Genomic DNA, 21425 nt, shown 5'->3' on the forward strand with positions numbered 1-21425 from the left:
TCACTGGGATAAAGCATAGCAGCCCTCGACACTGGAGACTGGCTAGTTCTTTGCTGTGGGGGGCTGCCCTGTGCATTGTAGGGTGCTGAGCAATATCATGACCTCTACCCGCTAGAGGCCAGTCGCAGCCTTTCCCGCCCCCATCATGGCAACCAAAGATGTCCCCAGACACTGCCAAATATCCTCTGGCTGGCAAAAGTGCCCCCCACTGGGAATCACAATTCTAAGTCATCTCCTATTAAATCTCCAGTTTCCCCATTGCTCAGAAGCACAGCTGGGCCTCCTGGATCTACAGGCACTAAATGTGTGGTGTCTTGTAAAAAACTGTTTCCCTCTTCTGTGTTCAGGCCATTTATTGATTCAGTCCACCGCTGGTTGGGCTTTTGAGGTGTCAAGTGACAGCTTAACAGAATCTTCTTTGCTAAATTGCCCTGTGATCTGACCGGTTGGTGGTTACCCCACTCAAGATGCACTTTGTTGCTTGCTTTTTTAATAACAAACAACTGTCCTTATTATGATTTTCCCAGACTCTGGAGTAATAAACAGCTCTGATGACAGCTGTACCAGATAGTAAGTAAGTGCACACAGGACTCTCTGAGCATCTCCCCCAAGCACTTCAGAGCAGCTAAGTGGATAAAACTGGTTTCAGCTATTACCTGGGCGGCTGCTTGTGTCTGTGGAGACTGCCCTAGAAATGAGAGCCAAGTCCTGGTGATAGGGACAAAGGAAGAAGTGGCAGTAACTGCCTTCCTGGATGTCCCTGTCTGGCGGCCCACACCCCGGAGCTTCAGGCAATTTGGGTCCTGACTTACTGTGTGACTAATCTGCACTGTCCTGAGGAGAGGGTATGGTGGGTTCAACCCAAAAGCATATATATAGCTGTGCGTCTTTGCAGAAAGGCTCTGGTAGCAGACTCGTGCTTTTGCACATTGAGGGAAGTCTTTCTGGAGGTGGTGAGCTTTTATGTTGATTTTCAACATAGCAAGAGTTGGGCTAAGAGATGGAGGAAGTGGGGACAGTTCCCATATCAGTGTGTTTAGGACCACTATTTCCTGATATGTTACTTTCCCCAGCTTGACTGTTGGATCATCCAGGACAGGGAACTATGGCTTTCTCAACTCTGGACCCTCAGGAACCAACTTAGAGATTACTTGTTGTTTGATGATTGGATGGATGGATGAGATTCCTACCTGCATCTAATTTAATTTTCTAAATTCTACCAGTCATCAAATTCTCCCTCAATGCCAATAAACTAGAAGCCACAGCAGGTCATCAACTTTCCCTGATGGTGAACTGGAAACCAAGGCCACCTGATAGATGGCCTCAGGATTCTGATGAGAAACCCATCTCTTACCCAGTTTAGGTGTTGACTGGGGCCTCCTTGCCTCTGTGTTCTAGTCACATTTCTACATTGAAGATAAGCATTCTACGTTTGGCCTCTGCTTAGAACTTTGGTCACCCTTTACCTCTTTTAAGGGAAGAATCAGTCACCTTGGTAGTTTTGATGTCCATTTCCATGGATTCATAAAACTTCCTTGGAGAGCAAATCCAGCTGTAATGAACGTCTACAATCTGTCTCTCCATCCTTTCTGTTCTGCCCTGCAAGGCGGACTTTACAGAAGTTTCCATGGGATTTCTGACTTCCAGCTGGGTTCTTCCAATGGGCCAACCCAGCAGAGGAATGGACTGGGGAAGAGAGAGTGATGTTGGGATGGTTATTAACCACCACTCACCATCACCCCAAACCTCTCCCTCCCTGGACCCTTCTCACAAGTCTCTCCATGTAATTTTTACACATTCTGGTACCTGCTCTCTCCTCTCATCCCTTTGAGCCTGGTGATGGTAACAGCTCCATGTTACTGTCCCAAGGAACGAAACCATCCCTGTGCTCCCTTCCCCTAGAACCACACCACTGAGAACCCTGCGTGTATTTACCCTCCTTGGATTCCCCTAGCTGAGCATGCCACCTGTTTCCTGCTGGGACCTTAGCTGACCCACTGGCCTGAGGCTCTTTTTAACATCTTAAGGATGACTGCCTCTCCACCCCTTCCCTGGATGGCGAAGTTCAGTAATAATATGGCCCTGAAGGGCCACCCCTTATTTGCTCTCATCTGCACTGCCCTTCTCCCCACACAGTCCCTTTCATGCTCTGCACCCGGTTTTAAAAGTCCTTGAGAATCACCTTCTTTAACTAACACAAGAAATACTTCCTTTTACCATTTGAAATTAGTCAAAAACATTTACCAGTGAGAATTTTTTTTAATAGATCAAGATAACAATAGGGCCTACCCTGAATTCTAACCTAAAGCAGAGAAGTATGGTTTCTTGATTTGGCCATGCGACCTAATCATAGGTTGGGGTGCTAAATTTCTTTGGTGATACAAGATGAGAGCTCACAAACCCTATGACTGTTCTTGTTGGGAACCACTGCCTAAGGTTGGGGGAAGTGACTGAAAACTGAAAGCCAAGGTCCTATGGCTTTCCGCTAGACCAGAGTCAGCCCCAATCTCTGTAAATAAAGTCATTCATTTGTATTGCCCACGGCAGTGTTTGCACTACAATCACAGAGCTGATTTTCCAGACCATTTGGCCCTTTGTGCAAAAAATGGTTAAAACAGCAGCATGGCTGCTCTCCTTTGAAAGGCCCACTTACATGGTTGGCCCTTGACTGGCATCTGGGAGCTTGGATTGCAGAAAGGTTCCCACCACTCCCACAGATGGTAAGAGCGGCTCACTGCGCCCAAACTGATTATACAACTAATATGGTTTATGCTGAACACCTGCCTTCCTGCTGGAAGTCTGGGATGGGTATGTACCAGGCGGAGGCTGCCTGTGTGATCAGCCTCCAGTAAAAAACCTGGGTGCTGAGTCTCTAAGAGTTTCTCTGGTAGATGGCCCTTCACAAGTGTTATCTCAGCTCCTTGCTGGGGACTCTGGGGCATCTTCCGTGACTGCTGTGGAAGGACCCTTGGGAGCTGACACCTGGTTTCCTCCAGGCTTTGCCCACACGCCTTTCCCTTTGCTGATTTGATTTATATCTTTTCCCCCAGAATAAATCATAGCTGTGAGGGCAACTATACGCTGAATCTTCTGACTCCTAGAGAACCACCGAACCTGGTGGTGGTTGGGAGACCTCCCAGCATGCTGCAAAGCCCCAGATATTTATTTGCCACCTGGCCCTTTAAGAAGAAGTTTGCCAACTGCTCTATACAGTCTTAGGATGGATGGAAAGTGCCTATTACATATTGCCCCTCCCACAGAACTCTGAGCTCCCTAAGATGTGGCCCAGGTCTTTTGCTCCTTAACTCCTGGTCAAGTGCAGCATCTTACACAAAATTATTTATGGAGGGAAGAAGTCAGCAAGCTTGCAAATAATGGATTCAAGCAGTGTTTTTTAAACTGTGGGTGGTGAAATCCATTTAAAAGGTTATGACCACTGTTTTTCAATGAAAAAAGTATAGAAAATTGAGTACGCTGCATATAGTGAAGCTAAGTTTGATTTCTTGATAATTCTCTATCAGTTATACCTCTGGACCAGGCACTGTACTGAATCGTAATGTAAAAGGCTCTCTTCTTGTCTGTTGCAATGGACGATTATTTGAAGGTCACTGGATTGTGCTCTCTTGGCTGGCTGCCCGAGGAGATGCCCCGCAGACCTTCCCCATCTCTCTGGCTGTTAACCTTTGATCTTGTTCTCCCCACCCCCGGTCCCCAGAACGTGTACTACACGAGCAGCCAGCAGATCCACGTGGGCATCTTGAGCCCCACGGTGGACGACGATGACAACCGCTGCCTGGTGGACGTCAACAGCCGACCGCGGCTCGTCGAGTGCAGCTATGCCAAAGCCAAGAGGATGAAGCTCCACTGGCAGTTCTCTCAGGTAGCAGCCCCGCCCGAAGGAGCAACATCAAGAGAAACAAGGGAGGGGCCAGGCCTGGGAGGGACGGGAGGGATGGAGGAGGAGAGGAGAGGTGCCAAGTCTCAGGATTTAATGAGCACCTACTATGTGCAGGGCAGGGGGGAGTGAGCTGGGGGTGGTGGTGGCTGGAATTGGTTAGCTCATTGACTCCTGATACTGGCTCTGAGGGAGTTTATTATTATTGTTGTCATTGTTGTTGCTTTAGTGGTATTTTATTTACCTTTTAGATATAAGGAAACAGGCTCAGAGGTGGGAGTCCCCTGCCTGAAGTCACAGAGTGAGGGGGCAGGGCTGGGATTTGAACTCTGAGCCTCTGACTCTAAAACTCACATTTCTTCTGCATAAGCCCCTTCTGACAAGCGCAGCCCCAGTATCGCAGGTACAGACAGTGCTGGGTCATCTGTGATCTGTGAGCCACTCTGCCTTCCTCCTCATTCTGTGGGGAATGAGGTTTCCTCAAAGGGCAGTGTCTGGGGACCACTTTGTGAAGGGCAGTCTGCACACTGGTGACCATGAAGCATTCCTTTATTAAGCCTCCATCAGTTCTGAGGACTGTATTAATCTTCCTGCTCTGCAATGGCCCAGTTATAAAATGATACCCCAGGAGCTGGGTGCCAGCTGGAGACAGCCCATGATGACCCAGCTTCGAAGAAAACCCCTGCCTTGGCCCAGAGGCCTCCAGCCCCTAGGGAATCCACTAAGTTAGGATCCATTTCCGCCCACAGATAGGAGCATCCACCTCCCAGGGAGTGGAGGGGAAGCGCTCATCACAGGAGGTAAGGGATTTCTTTTAGAGCATCAGGGCTGCTGGGGGCTGCATGTGGTGGATGCTCCTGGGGAAGTCAGAAGCAGAAAGTCTATACTCATGGGATGTACAGGCAGAGGGCCCGACTCAAGACTCCCAGCAAGCTGCTTCCACCCAGGGAGAAGGCTGACGGGCACAGGAAGGAGGTGTTTGGTTGGCCCGACCTTGATTCCAGCCCTCACATCCAGTTACCTCCCCTATAGTGGTGGACAGGGGGCAGGGATGTCCTGCTGCATCAAGTTCTCTGGCACAGGGCACCTCTGACCTGTGGTCTGGGTGTGCAGAGCCAGATAGACCTGAGAGAGACCCTCAGTTGGGTCCTAAATGGATGGTGAACGTCAACTCTCAGCGACAAGTTCAACGTAAGTCATAGATTCACGGGCTACTTGGAGAGCAGGAGTGAGAGTCCAGACCAGGACTTTGTGACCCCAGGAAAACAGACGCTGGGGAGCAGTACAGGGGGACAAATCACGGCACACACCTAAGGGCAGGTCAGATGCAGCTCAGAGTCCAGGCCGGGCCCGCACAGGGTGTGGGGTTCAGTGAAGGGGAATGGTGCCCAGCGACTGGGGCCTCTGGTCCTGCCCCTTCCTATCCATGTGACCTTTGACACATGCTGCCAACGATAAAGTTCTGTCCCATAGAAAGAATTAGCTAAGGTTCACACAGTGTTTACCCTGTGCCAGACTTCCTGGATGCCGGGCATACACCGGCTCATTCAGTCATCACAGTGACTGTGTGTGATTTGCTGTGGACCATTAGCCCAAGTTCATAGATGAGGCACAAAGATGTCAAATAACAGACCCAAGGTGCTCAGTTCATTTCAGTAGCTCAGACGTGTCCAACTCTTTGCGACCCCATGAACTGAAGGACGCCAGGCCTCCCTGTCCATCACCAACTCCCGGAGTCCTCCCAAACCCATGTCCATCGAGTCAGTGATGCCATCCAACCATCTCATCCTCTGTCGTCTCCTTCTCCTCCTATTCTCAATCTTTCCCAGCATCAGGGTCTTTTCCAATGAGTCAGCTCTTCACATCAGGTGGCCAAACTGGTTATTATTATTACTCCTGAACTACTTCAGATTCTCTTTTCTATCTGTAAGTGTGTGAGGATGTTGGAAGTGGCCACTAGAAGAAGGTCAGGGTCAGGGCTGAGGCTTAGAACAGAGGATGCATCTTCCTCCCACCTCCCTCTCTCCTGGTGGAGCCCACGTGCCCCAGCTGTGGCCTGTTTGACCCCACACTGTGCCCAGTGGAAGGCTTTATCATGTTCCTCTGCCAGGCTTCTGGCCCAGAGTGACACAGCTCAGGGCTGCATCCCCCCTCTTGTTGTTCAGTTGCTCAGTCCTGTCCGACTCTTTGCGACCCCACGGACTGCAGCACGCCAGGCTTCCCTGTCCTTCACCATCTCCCAGAACTTGCTCAAACTCATGTCCACTGAATTGGTGATGCCATCCAACCACCTCATCCTCTGTCGCCCCCCTTCTCCTCCTGCCTTCAATCTTTCCCAAAATCAGGACCTTTTCCAATGAGTTGGCTCCTTCCATCAGGTGGCCAAAGTATTGGAGCTTCAGCTTCAGCATCAGTCCTTTCAATGAATATTCAGGGTTGATTTCCTTTACAACTGACTGGTTTGATCTCCTTGCTGTCCAAGGGACTCTCAAGAGTCTTCTCCAGCACCATTTGAAAACATCAGTTCTTCAATGCTCAACCTTCTTTATAGTCCAGCTCTCACATTTGTACATGACTACTAGAAAAACCATAGCTTTGACTATATGGACTTTCTATCCACCTTTAAATTACAAGGGAGAAGGAGCCCTGGAGATGTGTGGTCAGGGAGGAAGGCTAGCTTGTGGGCTTGATGGTGAAGTGGCTGTTGTTGCCCAGCTCAAGTTAGATGCAAAATAGACTCACAGGCTGGAGGCAACAGAGAAAAATGGGTACATCGGCACATGGAGGTGAATGGGGCTGACTTGGCTGGGTGAGATGGGGACTGTACCATCTGGAGGGTCTTGTCAGGGCTCACATCAGGTGTTCTGTGCTGCCTTCAGTCACTCTGCTTCACCCCTGCTTTCAATTTTGTCCTGGGAGTTGTATGACACCACGCAGGAAGATGGGGGTTGGGGCAGGGCTGGTGGTTTTTCAGAAGAGATAGTATATAACTTGGCTCTTGTAGATGGCATAAGAGTTTGCTCCATATAGGAGTTGAGAGGTGGCATTCCAGGGAGAAGGAATGGCATAGATGCAAGCTGAAGGCACCAAACCCAAGCCACGTGCAGGGAGCTGCAGATGGTGCATGTGTCTGGATCCTGGCGGGCATCATGGGGCACAGCTGGGGATGCATCTGAAGGGCAGATGGGCCTGGACCTGGTCCCATGGAAAGTGAGGCGGGAAACTGGTGTGTTAGGTCTGGGTTTTGAAAGCCCCTAGCGGCTAGAATTGTGGAGCTGAATGGCGAGGAGAAATTCTAGAAGGGGGAAAGAGGCAGGCAAGGGAGTTACCAGAGGCTGAGATGCAGTTTGAAAGTTTAAACGTTCCTTCCTCCTCCTCCTTCTCCTCCTTGACCCTGGGGTCTTCAGGACCCTGCCTGGCCCCCACGATCTCCTGTCAGGACAGAATCTGAGGCTGCCCCCAGGAGCCCAGCGTTTGGTGGGGTGGACCAAACAAGCGGGCATGTGTGGCTGGGGGTCCTGGGATGGGCAGGCACACTGCTTCCACTCACTGGGAGAGGGAGGAGGAGAGGACCCAGGTTGCCCTGAAATACCATCGAGAAATCGGGCCCAGCCAGGCACCTGCCTCTCAGAACTGTGTATCACTGGCTATGAGTGCCCCTGAACTGAACTGAAGTGAGCTCCCTGGCCCCTTCCGAGTACTTGCTCCTCCCAGAAGCTCCAGAATCACCAGGGGAATAGAGCTCAGACTGTCTCTGAGGCCTCGGCCTCTCTGAGCCTAGCCTTGTGCAGTTTGAATCTGAACTTGGGCTGCTTCAACACAGGCACGTCCAGCTCCTTTCCAGCCCTTGCAGACAGATGGCCTTCCCACCCATGTCCAGATCCAGAGGCCTTGGTGCCCCAGCTGGCCCTCATCTCATCTGCCCTTTTCTGACTTGGGCAGAGAAAGGAATATTCCTCCAAAATCCAGCTCCGTCCTTCACTCATCTCAATACACACACAGCCTTGAACAGGCAGCCCCACACACTCATGCTTGAAGGGACACTGTGACAAAAGCAGGCTGTGTTAGCATGTGCAGCCCTGAGGACTGGGCAGTTTTTCACTCCTTATACATAAATCTAATTAGAACTCCCAGGGCACTCTGGCATCACCTCTTTGATCCTTCTACCAAGGGAACTGTTTGGAAATAATATTTTTGAATCCCTAATTTGCAAACCCAGAGCAGCCACTCTCACTTGATATTTAAAAATTAATGCTTGTGAAATTTTTGTTTCATGTAAAATGATCAATATTTATCAAGTATCCTGAAATCTGTCCTCAAGCCCTTACTGTTTAGGAGCTACTGTTGATGAGGCCAGAGGAAGCTGGGAGCCTCTTAAATGATTAAAATTATGGTCTGGGCTAATTTTCTTGCCACAGGTTTTAATCTTTACAAATTACAAGGGGATTCTACCAACTAAAATGTTCTGGTGCAGAAGTTGGGCTGAAAGATTTTACTGGTGCATTTCAAATCTCTTCACTTTCACATTCTGCATTATTTACTCTCCTGAGGGCTGCATTTAAACTCCACAGACATTTAAGCTGAATTAATTCCAAAATAATCTAGTGTGATTCTCCCAGTTTCTCCTACAAAAAAGATAGTATTTGCATATCTTAGTGTTCCGTCTCATAGCCTGATTTTCTGTTTAACAAATAAAATGACTTTCCTCTAACCCCTGCAAGCTCTTCTGAATTTCCAGTGCTTCAGGATGAATCAGAACAGCATCAGATACTGAGAAACTACATTTGATGAAAACATCTCTCAGCAACGCTGATGTACAGGGCTCTGATGAGCAATTTTCCAATGATGAACATTCTTTCCTTCAGTCATTCATCAAACATTTATTGAGCACAGTGGTTGGGCAGGAAGGATGCAGATATGAATCAGACACGGCCTCTGCCCTGGAGGAGCCCTTGGGTGTATAAACACATAACAAAACTGGATGGCAAGAGCAGAAATGAGGGGGATATGGTGTTCTGGAAGCCCGGGGTGACGGGCTCTGTCTGCACAGCTCAGGGATGTCTTCACATTCGAGACATGTTTGATCTGGTTCTTGAAAGTTGCAGGATACTTCCCAAATGTAGAAAGGAAGAACAGCCCATGTAGAAGCTCAGCATAGGCAAAGGCAGAAAAAGGCAGGGTATGTTTGAGGAATAGAAATTCAGTGTTGGTGTGGGTGGAATTTAGAATTGGGGTATGAGAGAGATGAGACACAGAGTCAGTTTGGGGGCAGGTAATGGTCATTGAAAATTAAGCCCAAGAGGTTTGAGTTTACCTTAAAAGCCAAGGGAGGAACTAGGGGGTGTTCATGGGCTTCCCCAGTGGCTCAGATGATAAAGAATATGCCTGCAATGCAGGAGACCCGAGTTTGATCCCTGGGTCAGGAGATCCCCTGAAGAAGGGAATGGCTACCTACTCCAGTATTCTTGCCTGGAGAATTCTATGGACAGAGGAGCCTGGCGGGCTATAGCCCATGGGGTCACAAAGAGTCAAACAAGACTGAGCGACTAACACTTTCACTTCACTTTTCACAAGAGGGGTTCAATAAACTTTAGAATGACATGATGTGGTCTGAATACCCCTGGCAGCAGAGTGCAAGGTGGAATGGAAGACAGAGAAGAAAGTAGGAGGCTGTTCCATCATCCCTGTGAGAACAGGGATGGATGAGGTGGCCATGGGGGCCTGGGGCCAGGCAACTATTGGGGAGAACATTGAGAGACAGTTCATCAGTCTATCAGAAGCAGTGATGAATTAAATGGAGGTAGTTGTGAGGGGAGACTATGAATCGAGGGCCACCCCAGGCTCTGAATTTGAAGAAGTCAGTGAGCACCCATCTCTAAACAGCCAACATTTCCCAGGTCGACAAGTGACGAGACTTCATTAACTTCAGAAGTGGTAGTTGTTCCTTCATGATTTTTCTAACTTGTGACTCATCCAGAATTAAAGAATTTCCTAAACTGACTAGGTCCTGGGATTATAGATTCATATACGTTAGGTATAAGACTTTAGGGCTTCCCAAGTGTCACTAGTAGTTAAGAACCTACCTGCCAATGCAGGAGACATAAGAGACACAGGTTCGATCCCTGGGTTGGGAAGATCCCCTGGACAAGGGCACGGCAAACCACCCCAGTATTCTTGCCAAGAGAATCCCATGGACAGAGGAACTGGGCAGGCTACAGTCCATAGGGTCACAAACAGTCAGACATGATTGAAGCGACTTACCACACACACGTGCATAAGACTTTAACCTTCTCAGAATACCCCACATACTGATATCTGGAGAATTCTGGGATTAGGCGATGCAGTGTCAGTGAAAGAGGCATCTAATAAGTACCCCTGGACCAATAGAAGGAGAGGGAAGAAACAGGTATCAGGTCACTTACACAAGAGACCTTTGTGGCACCAAAGCAATGGACTGCCTCTCAGGGGCAATGAGGTACCCATCCTCCCCACCATCCCCCATCACTATTACTTTGAATGGTTAAGCAAATGCCAAGTCCTCTCTTCAAGATGTTATTGAGGGAATTCATGCCCTAGGAAGGCTGTTATGATGTATGTCCTTTAAATTTCAGCTTCCTTAAACTCAATTTGCATACATGGTTGAAGCAAGAATGACCTCAGGAATGGATGATGTCCGCCCTCAAATATCATAAGGGTTTCTGTAGGCAAAGAGAACAGGCTTGTCCTAGGTAGCTCTGAGGGAGGACCAGATAGAGGGAGCTACAAGGACAATTTACAGAGCAGCTTTCTCATAGGGATGTCTGGACGTGAGATTGGCCATTCAAGGAAGAGGTGGACTCAGAGAACCACTCAGCAGGCCATCAATGGTGCCACAGCTCTAAGTAGAGTTGGATTGGATGGTTCTCAGGGCTTACCAACTCTGAAATTCTATAATTCTAAGCTTCTAATGCCCAGAAAAGGGCTTTTTCTACCTAGAAGCCCCAACTGGGCCCACCTTACTAAGAAGCACCATGAACTTGAAAATGAGCTGCACATCTGCTATGAGGGTCATTGTTATTCCACTTTATGGAATTGTTTATCTGTTATTTTTCTCCATAACTCTTTCTCCCATCAACTAATAGACTGGAGGGATGGGCTATCTTACACTTTCAGTGTCTCTAGCACCTAACAGAAAGACTGCAACAGAAGAGATACACCAGGATGCTGTCAATTAAATGAAAGAATCCTTTCTAAAAATTCACAAATACTAATACAAATATTCTGTGTCCCAGATCTCGAGACAGATTTGTGGGAGACCCAAAGATGAACTCTACCCTCAATAACTCCTCCTTGCATGCACGCATGCATGCTGAATAAAAACTAATTGTACTACGGTATTTCAAGGACATTTGAATATCGTAGTCAAAGGGCTCAGTTTAGTTGGAAAATCCCTCCAGGAACATTTTTAGATGGTAGTGCATCCAGCCGCAATACACAGACATGCATGAAGCAGGCTGCTCCAACTTACTCTTCCTATAGCTTCAGATTTGGGGGAGGAAGGTGGAAATGATCTTTACTAAAACAAGTATAAAAGGAGTAGCAATTTGTATGAATATTTGTTAAAACAAGAGGCTCTGATGAGATGTCAGTGTGTTCTGGCCGTATATCATGCTGCCCCAGACTCTGAGATGTGCTGTCACCACCGTGGGCCGTTGGGTTCTTTGATGGAAACACAGGCAAGGCCCATTCAGTGCACAGGGCAGCTTTCCCACTGGGGGGCCATCCTCCCATCTCAGCCCCCAATCTCGCCTCATTCTCAGCTCAGAGGCAAGGGCTTTAAAAGGCTTTTTAATGCCTTTTCCAAATGGAGAGCATCAAGGATAACAGCAGAGATGACCGTTAAGGCCAGGAGAGAAAGCATTTTGAGAGCCTGCAGAGACTGCCTGGAAGAGAGCTGAGTGCAGAGCCTGGCCATGGACCACTAGTTCTGATTCGTGGGGTCTAATTTGATAATTTGATGCAAGATGAGTAACCCACTCCAAAAAGAACTTATTTGCAGAGCACATTTCCCAGGGAGCACCACTGATTCTGCCAAAGAATTTCCCAGCACGCAAGGAGGAGGAGTCCTTGACTTTCTCCCGCTCCAATCCCCAGGCGCTGTCAGGAAGTCCAACTTGGAGAACCTTTTGTACTGAGAAGAAAAGACTATAATCGGGTGTTTCTTTGTGGCTCTGGAATAAAGCAGCTTTTCATTTCTATGTCACATGAAGGGGCAAGTGTAGAACCGTCCAGTTTTGAAGGACTGACAAAGCTTTATTTAGGCCCTGAATATTTTCTTAGTTATTTTTAGTTTATGGCCATCAGCACTTTAGATCAGGAGCCAGGACCAGGTGTGAAGGCTCTGTACCTCACTGTTCAGACCTGGGGAGAATTTTATTTATTTATTTTAAATTTTCACTGAGTTAGTTACTTATTTTTGGCTGTGCTGGGTCTTCACTGCTGCACCAGCTTTTCTCTAGTCGCGTCAAGTCGGGGTTGCTCTCTAGTTACGATGTGCAGGCTTCTCACTGCAGTGGTTTCTATTGTGGAGCACAGGTTCTAGGTTGTGCAGCCTCAGTAGTTGTGGCTTCTGGGCTCTAGAGCTCAAGCTCAGTAATTGTGGCTCAGGGGCTTAGTTGCTCCGAGGCACGTGGGATCTTCCCTGATCAGGGACCAAACTTGTGTCTCCTGCATTGGCAGGTGGATTCTTTACCACTGAGCCACCAGGGAACCTGTGGGTGGGATTTTAAATTTTATGTCTCAAACATTCACGTGGTTCTTACTATGCACCAGGTACTACTGTAACTGCTGTATAAATATCACTTAATCCTCATGACATTGCCATCAGGTGCTTCATATCCCCATTCTACAGATGAGGAAACTGAGGCACAGAGATATTATAGTATTTGTCTGAGGTCAAATCAGGATTCTGTCTCTAGGGCCCATGCTTTAAACCTTCATGCCAAGGAGGCTTTGTCTTGTCTCTAGAAAACCTGTGGATTACTGCAGTAGGAGTTTGGGGCTAGGGTCTCCCTGCCAGTAGATGTGTATGAACTGGCTGTATTCCTGCTTCCTCAGCAAACTCCCTCCAGCCATCTTGCTGGATACCCACCTTCACCTTTCCTTTTGCATTTGACATTGCCATTACCCCATTTTCAGTCCAACAGACCTCAGAGCAAATCCCAAGCAGAATCTCACTCAGGGACAGGTGTGTCTCCTTTAAGAACAACAAGCACCAAGGCACCTTTTAAAAAAACCGAGTGTTGAATATTCATAGTACAGAAAGACCACTTTCCTCTACAAAAAAGACTTAATCTCAGGATTTCTGTAACTAGCACTAACATCCCACCCATGCTTTGAATTATTTGATTATTAATCATTAACGACTTAACCTGGAAACTCCCACGTCCACTGTGCTTAAAGCAAAAGACCCACTGGGCCACTTGCCCATGGAAAACTAATTAGAACGAAAAGTGGAACCAGAGCTCTGAAAGAAGCAGTCTTCGGAATACAGGATTCAGTCCTCACGCAACCTCCTTGTAAACACCTTGGTTGCAAGCATGAGAGCAACCTGAACTCAGCCCAGCTGCTTCAGGTGACCCAGCTCGGGGCAGTAAGCCAAGCCTCATCCTTTCCCCAGAGAGGATCACGGTTTGCTTGTGGTCCCCAAAGTATGGTCCCTGGACCAGCAGCACCGGCAGCTGTGAAAAGCACAGGCAGCTTAAAAAGGCACTTCCTTCCTCCTTCCCCACCCCCCAACCACCCAACCCCCCATTCCCCACCCCTGCACTCCCACCCGCCCCCCGCCCTCCCACCCCATCCCTGCCCGTGCTCTACACGCCACGCAGCAGCCAGAAGGACCCAGTTAGCATGTCAGTTCCACCCCGCAGTGGCCAGTCCTGTCATGGGATGAACAGCCAAAGACCATTCACATTAGCTCTTGGGCCTCATTTAGCTCTTGGGCCTCATTTCCTCCCCCCAGCCCCATGCTGCTCTCTGCACACACTAGGCTTGTACGGGTCAGAAGGTGGGGCTTGGTGATCGAGGGTGTCACAAAGCCCTCCAGGGGCTGTCTAATCCATTTGCCCTGCCCACCTCCCCAGGAAGAACTGGGCAGGTTAGTCTCCTGCCACAGACACACACCTGGGCAAACAGGCAGAGAGGAGGTGCGTGGATGCGAAATCCAGAGTCAGCCCCTCAGCACCTCACCCCAAGGAGCTTATGGACCACAGTGCCACGTGCCCTGCCGGGCCCATAGTCAGCGCTCCATGTCTCCGTACCCCCACAGTCCTCTGGTACCTTTTATAAACAAGAAGACTGAAGCCCAGGACGGCTCAGCCGCTTACCAGGGTTACAGCCAGGGAGAGCTGGAAGCAGGGCTGGGAGCAGAGTCCCATGTTCTTGCTTCCACTAGTCCCACCTCTGATGCCCGTTCTAGTCTCCACTCCAGAGAGGCTTGGAAGAAGAAGGAGCTAGGCTGGGGGCTGGGAACCCAGCTCTAGGAATTATTATTAGCCTTCTTAATTCCATACATTCAGCTTTCTATTTTTTTTTTTAACGCTGTTTCCATACTTAACTCGGTTTCCGTTCCAATTAAGCTCTCTGTGTGCTGCGGCCTCTCTCCTGCCAGGTTTAATTGCCCTTATTTAAATTCTTTAATTAAAAGTATTGTGTGTTTCCAGATCCTGTAGTTGTAAGTATTACACAAATCATTTAGATGACTGGACTGGTAAACCAAGCAACTTCGCCCTCCACCGAGGGCGGGGCTGGCAGGGGCTCTCTGGTGAGGATGAGAACCTGCTAAGAGGTGGTCCTGGTTCCTTCCTCCCCGCTCCCCGACCCCCATGCTCCACATGCCACATAGCAGCCCGAGGGACCCATTTAGCATGTCAGTCCCACCCCACAGTGGCCAGTCCTGTCACCGGATGAACAGCCGAAGTCCCTTCACACAACCTGCCCCTCTCTCAGCTCTTGGGTCTCCTCTCCTCCCCCAACCCCATGCTGTTCCCTGCACACACCAGGCCTCTGTGGGTGCGGGAGCTTCATTCCAATGCACCTAGACTCCTCCTTTCCTCCCTCGTGTCTGCCCAGCTCGCACCTTCTCAGGATCACCCCCAAGCATCTCCTGCTGCCTCCTGCTCACAGCAGTTCCCAAATCCTCCCAACCTGCTGGACTTAGTCTATCTGGGCTGCTAGTATAAAAAGAAGACTATGACTGGGAAGCTTGAACAAAAAATATGTATTACTCGCCATTCTGGAGGCTGGAAAGTTCAGGATCAAGGTGCCAGCAGATTTGGTGTCTGGTGAGAACCCTCTTCCTGGTTTTCACATGGCCAGCTTTTCACTGTGTCCTCATGTGGCCCAGAGAAAGAGACCATCTCTCCTGCATCTCTTCTTATAAGGGCACTAATTCCATTAGGAGGGCTCCACCCCTGGGACCTAATTCCCTCCCCAAGGCCCCACCTTGCATCACGCTGGGGATCAGGGCTTCAACACATGAATTTATAGGGGACACATTCAATCCACAGCACTGTTCTCCATTTTTGTGCGTAATCTTAGTACCTTTAACACAGTAAAGAATCTATTGTTCTCTCTTCCTCCTAGAATATAGTCTCCACAAAGACAAAGATCTCCTTCTGTTTAGTCACTGATATGTGTCAGTGGCCAGTAACTATTCCCAGAATGTGATAGGCAGTCATTAATTACTGGATGGATGGATAGAGCAATGAATCACGTCTTTGCAGAGAACTCTCAAAAGAAGTAGATCAACCTGACTCTCCAGAGCCGCTGGGGCCCATCAGATGGCCTTCCTCCACCGCAAGCTGTGGCGCACCGCAGCTCTCAGTCTAGTTCACCCACAGGCCCGGGCGGGATAAATGGAGGGGAAGGTCTGACCACTCATCCTAGTGGGGAACAGTGAAGGCGGCAGACTCCCAGCCTGACTCTACCACTGACTGACCATGTGGCCCAACTCTCTGAGCCTCAGTCTCCAATTCTACAGAATGGGAATAATTCTTACCTCCACTGCTCAGCGTTATTGTGAGGAACACGTGAAGCAGTGTGTGAAGCACTTGACACGGTGCCGGGGATGTGGCAAATGAGCCTTAACTGTCCCTACTTTTATCTCAGGGCAGAGCCTGCAGGTAGAGAGAAGAATAGTAACCCCACCAGGCTGCCCCCAAAGGTGCTGAGCTCACTGTGAAGGGATTGAATAGAGAAAAGGAAGTCTCCTTCGCAACTGGGGCAAATTGAATTTGCCCGAGAATGGGGTGAGATTCCAGGGTTTGCTCAATGACAGAGCTTGAGGTCTAGGAAGGAAGACAGGAGGGAGACTGGCCAGTGACCAGTGCAGCTCCACATCAGAGACTGGGCTGGCTCCTCCGTATCCCACATATGTCCCAAGACGTATACCAGGCCTCCAATGTGGCCTTACTACTCTGTTCTGGAAGATTCTCCTTCAATGCCTCTGGAAAGAGAGCTCTCTTGGCCTCATTCTCTACCCTCAGGTCCAGATGCCCTAACTGAGGTTGTGTCTCCGTCACAGCCCTGTTCTTGGCCTGACTCCCTTTCTCCCACAGCCTTCCCGGAGGCCATACAGACCATTTCTGCCTCAGGGTCACCATGCTTCCTGTCTCTAGGGTGCTGAGAGAGCGTCTGGGTCAGGGGAGGGCCTGGGAAATGCCATATTTGAGTCTCTGAAGGAACGCTGTGCTTCTCAGAGACCTCTGTCCCACCTCCCTCTCTTGGCCTTGGCATGGCATCCCCGAGGAAGGCTTAGAATGTGCCCGAGTGGCTGGCGGGAAAGGAGAGAGCTATGGACGCCTCTGGTTTGGACAAGTTTCTCCAGACTTCAGTGGTCTGGGCTTGGTGAAGCAGCCTCACGGTTGGCAAGGCCTGGCCTGGCCTTGAGGACCTCCTGAGCTGTCAGAATCCTCGTCTGTCCCCCTTTTCTGCCTGTTGTGCACTTTTTCTGGAGCCCTGATCCTGACACCGTGAATAGCTTCATATCCATCTGTTGTGTTATAGATGTTAAAGGGGTTGCCCATCGATCCTTCTGCTCGTTCTTCAGTCATCAGGACCAAAATTACCATCTGGTCCTAGAGAGAAAGGAAGCAGGAGGGCAGAACAGCTTGCCTCGGGCAGAAGCATGTCTGTCCAGCCCTCTCCTCTGTCTCACCACCCGAATCACCAGCAGATCTTGTGATTAGAGGGCTGGGCTTGTTTCATTCCCATCCTGCCTGAGCTCTCCTCCAGCCTCACAGCATAAGACATCCCACCAGGCTGCCGGGGATACAGGAGGATTGGGCGGGGGCTGGCCCCAGGCCCAAAAGCACTAGACCAACCCACCCTGGGTGTGGGCAGCAGAGCGCTCAGGCCTTGGAAACCAGAGCCTGGTGGAGGGACTGGCTGGCCTTGCTTAGAGCAGGTGTCACAAGGGATTCCTCTGGATTCAAAAGCCAAGATTTTGAGGGACAGGGAGAGGACCCAAGGTGGAGCACAGCTTCTGAAGGTACAACTTGAGGCTGGCCAACAAAGTCATCCAGTTGGGGCTCGGGAGCGTGGTGTGGCCCCCAAAGTGCAAATGCCTCGGCTATGTCCAAGGAGCCTCTTGTTCAATGGAGACGAGATGGTGATCCTCTGCGGCGTGGTCAGTTCTGAGTGACTCACAACTACTGGAGTCTGTCTACAGGAGGGCCACCGGGCTGGCAAAATGAAACCAGATTGTCTCGCAAGGAACTGGAAATGTTTCACCTGGTAGAGAATGGAACTGGGGGGTTGGGGGGCTGTGTGCCCCATCTTCCCCTACAGGAAAGGAGAAGGTGGAGAAGTAGGAGCCCACCTGCCTGTGGAAACCTCGGGGCACAGTCTGGGCCCCCTTGCTGGTTGCCCCTGAGACAACAGTTTTCATCCAGTGGGGGAGAGTTCTCCCAAGGTGGAGCGGCCCAGGGAAGAGTGCTCGGCCAGGATGGCCCAGTCAGCTTGCAAGTGAGGATGAGAGGGCCAGCCTTCCACATCTCTTCCAACACAGGGACCCCAGGGGCCTTTCTGAGCCCTTGCCCGGTGGCCCGACGTCCCTCGGCCCCTCAGAGCCTGAGCCTGTGGGCTTCTCTCTGGCTGCACCTCTGGGCCCCAGGTGAGCTGCTTTTGTTGTGCTGTCTCTCCGCTCTCGGGATCAGCGAGCCCCTGCTCTCCTCAGGGGAGGTGCTGGGGTCGGGGCACACAGGGACACACTGCTTTACTCCCTCGAATGCTTCTAAGGAGGTTTGCAGTCCCCGGGCCATCTCCCACACACAGCAAATGGGGAGTCCCACACTCCCCACCAGACACACATATAAAATACACTCTTACCCCCTCTGCCCCCTGGCTCCTTCACCTGCTATTCAAAGTCCCTCTGAGAGAGCTGGATTTTTGTTTTAAACTTTTTTAGCTGAAGAATAACATATACGCAGATAGAACCATGCAAACATACATACCAAAATAAATGTTCAACTCAATAATTTAAAACAAAGCCAACATTTAGGTAACCACCAGCCAGGTCAGGAAACAGCACACTCCCAACTCCCAGGAAGCACCCTTTGGTCTACTGTCAATCATCTTCCCCGGAGAAGGCAATAGCAACCCGCTCCAGTGTTCTTGCCTGGAAAATCCCATGGACAGAGGAGCCTGGTAGGCTGCCGTCTATGGGGTCGCACAGGGTCGGACACGACTGAAGCACTTAGCAGCAGCAGCAGCAACAATCATTTTCACACTCCCTCCTCCCCAAGATACCCACCCCTGACTCTAAGTCTGTGGTCTTTTTTGCCTGTTTGGAAAGTATATGTAAGTCTAATTGTGTATGTGTTCTTTGTCTGGCTTCCTTTGCTAGCACTATATTTGTGGGATTTGTCCTTAATGAGTGGAGCTCTGGCTTACTCATTTTTAATGCTGTAATGTACAGCATTTTTAATGTACGAGTTAGGTGAATAACCACAAGTTATTTATCCATTGTACTATTGATGGACATTTGGGTTGTGTCCAGGTTGGAACTTTTATAAACCATGCTTCAGAACCGGTGCAGACAGTTCTTCTGGATACCCACCTGGGCCTGGGGTCCGTGGGTCTCAGGGCTGTGTACATTCAGCTGCAGGAGATGCTGCCCATTTCCCGGGTGGTTGGAAGAACTGAGTCTCAGTGTTCTCGTGAGGTGTCAGTGGTTGCCACGGGGACAGTGGTGGCCAAGGGGATGGCTTCCTTACAGAAGAGGGGTGTGTCCCCCTCTATCACAAGGTGCTGTTCGCTGGGATGGGCATGGGGGCAGCTGGGGTGTGCACTACAGAGTCCTGCTTATGGAGAGGGAAGGGGGTCAGTTAGGAGACTGGTGCAGTTGTCCAGGTGATGGAAAACCGTGGCCCGAACCGGGGCAGGTGTGATGGCATGGGGATAAGGGGACAGTCACAGGGTATGAGGAGGAATTGGTAGGATTTGGTGCCTAATCAGTACTGGGGAGAAGCAGAGGTATCAGTGGAAATGCTTGGTTATTGCTGAGATGGGAAACACAGGAGGAGTAGATTCTGGGGAAAAGTGAGTTTGTCCATATACTCTAGTACCATGAAGCTCCAGGGGGCCAACTTGTAAGAACCTGCCTGCTTGGGAGGCCAAAGCCCGGCTGAGCACATCTTTGGTGAAACTCAGAGATACTCCGAGAGTCTGGACTGACAGCCAGGTGCCAATCAGCAGCCTCAGAGTGTCTAAGGCCTGCAAGGATCTCACTAAAAGCAAAAATTGGAGGTTTCTTTTTTGCTGCTGTAGGGCTGCTTTAAGAAGCAGAACCTCCCTTCTTTCAAGGGCTTTGAGCATAGACTGAGTATGCATGGCTACAGAACCTCCTGGAACATCAGCAGCATAGACGGAAACCAAGCATATCCAGGGCTGACGGAGCCCAGGGCCGTAAGACGGTATCGAGGAGCCTGGGTTTGGTTGAGGCCAGCACTGATGACTCCAGAGGTCCAGTTGAGAGCAGGGATCCTAAAAGCAGGAGGTCCTGGGCTTCTGGTGATGCTTACATTCAGGCCCATCATGGGGTGGTCCCAAGGAACCAGGATTTGCAGAACAAATGGGGAGCAGGGCCCAGCCCCCATGGCAGGCGCAATAGAAGCAAACCAGCATGCCACACCCAGCTAGGTAGATGGAAGCTGGGCTGGGGCATTTCTGTCCTCTTTCCTAACAAAGGACTAGGGCCTTGTGAAGAAAACAGAGGCATAGGGTTCCGTCTTGGGGAGGAAATCAGCCCCTGGAGATGGGGAGCCTCAGGCTCTGTGGGCACGCTGAACCCAGACCTCCCACAGCCTCCCAGGATCCCACGCGTCTGCACCCACAAGTGATCCCCACCAGCCCCTGGGCCTGAGGCTCCCCCACACCCTCTGACCCCACTCTCCACCCTGGCTCCTAGGGAGGCCCCATCCAGAACCGCAAGTCCAAGCGCTGTCTGGAGCTGCAGGAGAACAACGAAGCGGAGTTCGGCTTCCAGCTGGTGCTGCAGAGGTGCTCGGGCCAGCACTGGAGCATCACCAACGTCCTGAGAAGCCTGGCATCCTGACCCCGCCGGGAGCCACCCCACGCCCCGCCCCTTTGCTACTGTGTAGCACCTGCTGCAACGCTGCCTGCTGTCCGTGTGGGGGTGTTTGGAGTCTGGGGAACCAGGTTGGTGGGCCCCCAAAAGAGCTTTGTATTTCCTATTCAATTTTCATGGAGTTTATAGAAAGATGCCGAATGGTGGATGAGGGTATAATATCATAAACTATTTTGCAACTGTAAATAGGGGACACGTGGTAAATATTTATAACTGACAATAAAATACCATTGATTAAGAAAAGGGGTGTTAGTCATTTGATGGAGATTCAGGCCTGTCTCCTCTGAACTTGGAGCCCAAGACGTGGCTGTGTTTGCCCTCCCTGCTCCCACCCCTGAGAAACGAGGCTTTAAGGCCCTGCAGACAGTGGGGGCTTGTTGTGCAAGCTGCCAGCTTTCTCTGTGGGGCCCAGGGAGACGAGACGGGCACCTTGACCTCAGGGTCACCTCCAGAGAGAGGGTTCCCTCTGCCTCCACAGGACGCCTTAGTCCTTCATCCTGAGAAACCAGGAAGGCTCATCAGCCACTGGGCTTCAGACCACACTGTTCTCCAGAAGCCACCGCCTTCACCGCCCAAAGCTGTCCATGGCTCAGGCACTCAGCAGTGAGACTTGCGTCAGCAACTGCCACATCCAGCTGCTGAGACCATCAGCTCCTTCCATGAATCACGGTGCATTAGTTCCCAGGAGCAACAACGTGCCACACACTGGGTGGCTTAAACAGCTGTTGTCACATGGTTCCGAAGGCTAGGAGTCTGAAGTCGGGGTGTCAGCTGGGCTGGCTCCTTCTGAGAGCTGTGAGGAGAATCGGGTCCAGGCCTCTCTCCAAGCATCTAGAAGCCTCAGGGGCTCCTTGGCTTGTAGGTGGCCAGCTTCCCCTGTGTGTTTCCTCCCTCCCTGTGTCA

At 50.4% G+C, this 21425-nt stretch overlaps 1 protein-coding gene across 1 annotated transcript in view; it reads left to right on the forward strand.

Moving 5' to 3' along the window:
* Positions 1 to 20768, forward strand: part of GALNT18 (polypeptide N-acetylgalactosaminyltransferase 18) — a 339213-nt gene extending 318445 nt beyond the window's left edge. The window contains exons 10-11 of the mRNA XM_043481917.1: positions 3716 to 3880; positions 20343 to 20768. Coding sequence (XP_043337852.1) covers positions 3716 to 3880; positions 20343 to 20489 — 312 coding nt within the window. The 3' untranslated portion in view covers positions 20490 to 20768. The remainder of the gene's footprint in view (positions 1 to 3715; positions 3881 to 20342) is intronic.
* Positions 20769 to 21425: the final 657 nt, after the last annotated feature.

This window comes from Cervus canadensis, chromosome 11, assembly GCF_019320065.1.
Source record: "Cervus canadensis isolate Bull #8, Minnesota chromosome 11, ASM1932006v1, whole genome shotgun sequence".
Lineage (NCBI taxonomy): Eukaryota > Metazoa > Chordata > Mammalia > Artiodactyla > Cervidae > Cervus > Cervus canadensis.